This window comes from Paramisgurnus dabryanus, chromosome 20 (genome assembly GCF_030506205.2).
Source record: "Paramisgurnus dabryanus chromosome 20, PD_genome_1.1, whole genome shotgun sequence".
In the NCBI taxonomy this organism is placed as follows: domain Eukaryota; kingdom Metazoa; phylum Chordata; class Actinopteri; order Cypriniformes; family Cobitidae; genus Paramisgurnus; species Paramisgurnus dabryanus.
In genome coordinates this window covers 24,529,148-24,535,831 of record NC_133356.1, presented here as the reverse complement: position 1 = coordinate 24,535,831, position 6,684 = coordinate 24,529,148, and the positions used below count along the sequence as shown (strand labels likewise).

Here is a 6,684-nt window from a genome sequence, read left to right as displayed (position 1 = left end):
ACCACTGCTAATGAGCTATATAATCAAATAAAGATGTCCTTTAGCTACTCATATTACTGGATTTCAACATAATGATTTGAACTTTGAACATTATAGACACATGCTTGACTGCAATATATCAGCAATTCAATGCCCATGTAGCCAGTATCAGATAAACAGAGGACAATCTTTATGCAAAACAAAAAAGTCAATAGATGAAATATAAAATGAAATATAAAACACACACACACACGACTTTTATATTTTATCATCATGCAACTCTTTGAATTTTTCTTACAGTAGTTTTCCAGCTGTATTTGTAATCATTACCAGGGATATTACATTACTAATAAAGTGATCATTTATTCTGCACATGGATGATGGTCCTAAAACAGTGCTTTTAACCAGGGGCCCGGGGTCCACTAGGGGGCCTCAAAAGACTTCTAAGGTGGTCTCATGATTACCTATTTTAAATAAGATAGAATTAGCATTACAATAAACTAACCCAATTAAATATTAATATATTTTAAAGTGTTTGGTTGTTTTTGTAACAAACACATCTTTCTAGTTATGCCAAAAGTTAAGCTTTTTTGGATAGAAATAATGAGTTGGAGGGGCTTAAAATATTTTTGTGGACAAGAGGAGCCTCAAAGTCGAAAAGATTAAGATCCACTCTTAATAAATTACATGTTGTTCTGTATTTATTGAAATTCTGAATAAAAATAATAATATGTACATAAATAAATAAATATATTATATAGAATATATTATATAGAATTATTAACATCATATTTAAATAAAAATGGCAACCATTACGTTGAAATGAGCACATGTTTCAATGTGATTTATGTTATGATGCTGCATCATGGTTATCCGTAGCCTGAAAATCTTGCCAGAATTTTTGAAAACCGGTGCACGCCTCCTGGAAAATAACAGGTGTGTCTCTGGGAAAACCCCGCCTACTTTACCTTACATGGACATTGTACTGGAAGTTGATTGACAGCGGGCCAGCAGCTGCTGAGATACCGAGACATGGCGGAGCGTACACATTAAGTGGGTAACGGCAGAGGAGTTGCGCTACTTTTCCTCACGTACAAGTCCGCACTTGGCGAAATAAATGGCCAGGGAGAAAGTATACTAGCGCACGAGCGGAAATGGACGAAGTTACCTCACGTAAGTGATCCGGAGAAATGTATCGCTGTTTAGTGCGGTCAACAGCCTTGGGCGACAAATATGGCTCCTGTGCCTTTCTCCTGTTTGTAATGAAAAAGCGCTTCGTTGAGCCATCGCATCTCACTCAAATCCCACAAGTGAGCCGATAGAGAGAAGTTCCCGGCGCGTTCATCGGGTTTGGGTTGGGGAATCGGGTCTGAGGGGGTAGCGCTGAGCTAGCTAGTTAGCTTATGAACTGCAATGGAGCCCAAGCACAAAGAGTTACTACACCAGTGCCACCAGAACTTACTGGAGTCCATCACGGATCCGGACCAGCTCATAGAGCTCCTGTGTAAATCCGGAACCCTCAGCGAACAGGAGACGCTCGAGTTGGACCAGAACTGCTCGTCCAGCGCTGAGAAGGTGGAGCAGCTCCTGAAGATGCTCGTGAACAAGCAGAGCGACCATTTCCTGGAGCTGTGTGTGGCCCTGGAGAAAACATACCCTCACCTGTACACTGCCATCTTCAATAACGGTGGAGGACCTCCTGAACACTCCGGTAAGACCTGCAGCTGTAGATCCATCCATTAGGGAGAACCTGTCCATCATGCATCACACACGAGTTTCAAAACTGATGTTTGGTGTTGAACTTGAGTCTACAGATGGATCTGAAAGTCCTAGTAGGCTATGGTGAGCTGTACGTGCAATCTGGGTATTTTGGATAGGTACAGTGAGAGAAACTGCATTTGGTCTCATGCATGGCTTTGCATTTGCATGATATTGGTAGAAGCTTTTATCTTACGGTGTGTACATTTGATCAGTGTGTGTGTTCTGGGATCAAACCCACAACCTTTTGCACCACTACACAATGCTTTACCTCTGATATTTCTTATGAGGATATTTATATCCTTCTTTTATCATGAAAGGTCTTGGATTGTGCACTGGAAAAATCAAAGCTTGATGGGATGTAATTCCAGAAGCTCAATAGGAAGAGCATTGTCATACCAATGCAAAGATCATACACACACACACAGCTGTATAGATTGAATACACTGATGAAAATGTATAGATTAGTTTGAATGCACTGAAAGTCGCTTTGGATAAAAGCATCTGCCAGATGCATGAATGTAATTGCTGCATGAAATAATGAAAAGGGGTTACATGATGCTTGGTTATTTTTAGATCTGAATCAATAGTTAAGTGTTGGGATTGACCGGATGAACTACAGGGGAATATAGCTTCTGCAGATTGGTATGTGGTCTTACCGAGGTGGATGAAAGTACTATTGATTCGTTCACACAAGGTCTTTCAAGTCAATGGATCTCGTACTGATTTTCAGTGATGAGAGCATGGCATCATGGGTAACTGAAATAAAGATCATTCCAATGGATTAGCCCATGGAAACGTGCTTGCTTCAGCATGACCGTCCATGACATGGTTCATATCATTTTCATTGAAATTTTGTTCAAGCCAAGCGCTTTGCCGGTACACGCCTATGGAAAAGGCTATGGGCAGACTTGACTTGTTTCCATGGAAACACACTTGCCAGGGTACCATGGCGAATCGATTAGAACATACATGTGCTGGGTTCATAGACATGTAAGAATTGCTGTCACATCTAAATGGTTTGTGATAATAAGAATCGATCTAAATCCAGCAAGTTACATAATTATTGAATGAATTGTTTATGTCAGATCAGCAGATATGTGAGTTTAATGATCTTATTTTGTGCATTGTGTCCTTGAATTAAAGTGTGGGGTGATGAACTTCCATCATATAGTGTTTTGCTAAGAATGTCTACCTGAAAGATACAGAAACAAAAATGTGCTTCATGTTAGTAATTTTTACTGTGATAATGTTTAATGTTTTATGTGCCTGTAGCGCATACCGTAATCTCTCTCTCTAGCAGTGTTTCCCAACTTTTTTTAAGTTCCACCACAATTTTTGCAATTCAGCTCATATATCCTGTTCCTTGTCACCAAAAATTTTATTCATATTATTATATTAGATTTATCAGTAATATTAGCGCTGCATGATATGTGCTAACCTGCTAAGTAATGCTGTTTGCAGTACTATAATGTTTCAATCTTGTAAAATAAATTTATATGATAAAGTGCATTTAAAAATAAATTTTTTGAAGTAATTAAATATTATAGAACATTATAACCAACATGCATGTTTCACATTGTTTCTGTATCGCAAGTCTCTCGCTATCTGCATCAACCTAAAACATTGACTATTCATTTGTAAAGTAGTAATAATCATTTAGTTAATGCAAACCATATATTGTGATATGCACCTTTGCAACATTTTCCGTCATTTTTTGCAGGTCGCATATTTTCGTCATCCATAGAAGTATGCTAGTTTTTTGTCTTTTAAAAGAGAGAAATAATGACATAAATCACATTTGTTTATACTATTTAAGTAATTTCCATTTATAGATTTACCATTCAAAATCCACATAAGTAATCATTCAAACAAGCTTATGCACCTCTGCTTGGGAAGCATTTTCTCTATAATGCAATACTGTCAGCTTACACACACACATGCAGGGTTTTGTGCATGCCAGCACAGTTCCTCCTGACTTTATTGTGGATTTATTTGTGCACACCAATCACAAACACCGTGAAAGAAAACCATGAGCACAGAGCCGTATATTTTCCATGCACAGCTGTGGTTATTCATATCAGGATTAGTTTCTTTCATGTTGTCTTAGGCCTTTCTTTACAAATGCTCTTTTTCCGCATCTCTCATAGCTGCACATGTCCTGTGTTGGGCTTATGCTGATTTGAGTTGAAAGGTATTTAAAAAAACAGCTCTTTTTTAGTGCAGTGATTCAGTGCATGAGATTATTGTGTTCAGACTTGTGAGTAAGAGCTAAAGACAAGCCTTGTCCCCCCGCAGGCGGACGAAAGCCTGGACCGACTCTGCTTTATGTGTGTGTGATAACTTGTGCTGATATCAACCTGATCTTAAGTCTTTCACAAGCTGCGCTGTTGGGCTTCAGATAGTTCAGTGGAGAGTACTGTATACCGACAGCTCCAACTGTTCAGGATGCATGCAAAAGACACTACAAATAGCATGTCTCTCCACGGACGGACGCTCCTGTCCGCCACCCCATAAATCGGCTTAAATAGGAAGGCGAAAGATCAATGTTGTCGATCAGTCTCCCTAACAAGACAGGAAAAGTGAGATTTATGTGCTGTAGATGATATTAGAGCGGCCTTACTGCAGACTTGCACATTTCCATGGACTGAAACCAATTGGCTGCTGTTAACTCAAACCCGATAATTTCTGTTGACTCGGCACCTTTTATATTGCCATCATTTCGAAGCTGTTTTTCTCATGCGCTGCAGTGTGCTCTGCTGTGTGGTGTTAACTTTGACGTTGATCCAGATCCAGCGTGATGCCCCGCCTCGCTCAACACTCAACCCGGAGTTATCACTTTGACCTATAGAGTGTTGTCGCAAAGATATAAGACACTGCGGCTTTATGGTGACATCCATTTCCAATTAAAATGGGAAAGGAGGTTGATTCATATAGGATAGGGATTGGTCTGTCGTGGGCTGACGGGTGACTCCTCCATGCAGTCAAATGTAGAGCCGGGACAAAGACAACAAGGCTTTTGTTTTAGACAAACTGCATAGTCAGCGGCTTGTGCTGTTTACGGACCGTGGAGGATGTCCAGTCGGATAACCATTGATCAGTGCACTGAACGGTGTAAGTTACACTGTGACAGTATATCAAAAGGAGGATCTTAAATGTCCCCCATTCAAGACGTCTGGGGAGTATTCAGTTTGGCGTGTAGTAAAATATTGGAGCAAATTTATTAGTTTTTAGCCTTGCAGTTTAGTTATTGTGTTATGATGGCTTTATTCTTGTTTTAAACCATTTTATTTGTTGGTGTGTGGTGTACTTTTTTAGTCCTTTTTACTCAGCACAGTTATAAAAATACAGTATTTACTGTTTGTTTGTAGTTGAGCACTTTGGTTTCAAGCTAATATCTATACAGCAGAGTGGCTGATGCAATGCCAATATTGTGTGTGTGTGTGTGTGTGTGTGTGGGTACCACCTATGACCCTCCTTTTTTGCAGCAACAGATCCGCCAACAATTTACACTGAGCTTAGACAGACGCCAAAGATACTGGAGATACAAGATTGAGCACTGCTGTTGCTATGAAGAATAGGTGATAACGCAGCACTCAAGATGTGGTGACAGAAGTCCCGCCTTCTACTTATAAGAACAAATCATTAATCAATAAAGACAGATCTGGGAAAAGGGATCTGTACAATCACGCAATGCACTTGCCAACCTGTGTGTATGCGGAATAACTGAAACTACCTTTTTAGCACAATTTGAGCTTAAGTAGCAAAAGTCATATTGAAGTTGATGTCAGGTTGGTCAGAAATATGTAGTTTAATATAGATTTTAGCATGCGATTTTAGAGCTAGCTGTCTTTCCCCATTCAAGTACATAGGACTTAAGTCTGGCATGACTAAAATAATTACATGCAGGGCTTTGCAAAATCGCTAGGCCAACGTCATGGGGCTATTGTGCCATACAGTTGGGCTACAACAATCAGGGGTGCACCGATATATCTGCCGATGATGCTTGCTATGTTTCTCAATGAATTACGGTGAAATGCTGCTCCATCCAAAAGCCAGAGGGCGCTCTTGTGCAGAAACTCTATATGCTCTGCAGGCGAAGAACCCTAATAAGTCCCTCCAGAAAAATGGAATTTTGCAATCGCATGATTCAATGCATAATCAGCCAAAGTCTGCATATTTGTGCGGGGGCCGCATTTTTTTTCAAATATGCCGCAGTTTCGCAGCATAAATTGTAGATTTCCGTCTGCAAAATATTTGGGGCTTGCATGATTTCATAATCCCTGCATTTTCGTAGCAAAAAGCACATATAACTTAGCAAATTTTTAAAAAAATGTTGCATTTACTTCACACAAGCGCAGCCTTGTCCCCTGTTGCCAGGTGAACATTATGAAGTGATGTGATTATGTGGCATGAACATCAATGAAAAGCTGCAAAAGCAACAAGCAGTGTTTGCCAGTTCCCGCAGTTTTTGCCAGTTCCCGCAGTTTTTGCCAGTTCCCGCAGTTTTTGCCAGTTCCCGCAGTTTTTGCCAGTTACCGCAGTTTTTGCCAGTTACCGCAGTTTTTGCCAGTTACCGCAGTTTCATCGCATAAAATTACATAAATATCCCGCAGATTCCATTGCATTTTTTAAGAAAACGTGCCGCAAGATCAAGGATCAAGATCACCCCTCCCTATTCCCCCAGATGCATGCACTTACACTGTACTTTTATCGATCCTAGTCCGGGCGCGCTTTAGTCATTAAGATGCGATTGTTTTGAAAAAAAGCAGGAAGTAAAGCTCTCTCTTAACACTGGAACCCACCGTTATGATAAGTCTGTCTTTTTAATTCAGAGTCATTTGGTGCGCGATTACAGACAACCATCTCACATATTTATAAGTTGATCGGTCACGTGTGCAGCTCGGACATTCACGTAACCCCGCTGCTCGCGTCAAAAGGTTTTTA

General features: G+C 40.1%; 1 protein-coding gene across 7 annotated transcripts in view; it reads left to right on the top strand.

The window, feature by feature from the left end:
- The first annotated feature begins 961 nt into the window (after positions 1 to 961).
- Positions 962 to 6,684, top strand: part of dlg5a (discs, large homolog 5a (Drosophila)) — a 64,080-nt gene continuing 58,357 nt past the window's right edge. For 5 of the 7 annotated variants that reach the window (XM_065297199.2, XM_065297195.2, XM_065297194.2 and 2 more), the window contains exon 1: positions 962 to 1,690. In XM_065297199.2, the coding sequence (XP_065153271.1) occupies positions 1,393 to 1,690 (298 nt within the window). In that variant the 5' untranslated portion in view covers positions 962 to 1,392. The remainder of the gene's footprint in view (positions 1,691 to 6,684) is intronic. The other 2 variants (XM_065297198.2, XM_065297197.2) reach the window with 1 other exon arrangement.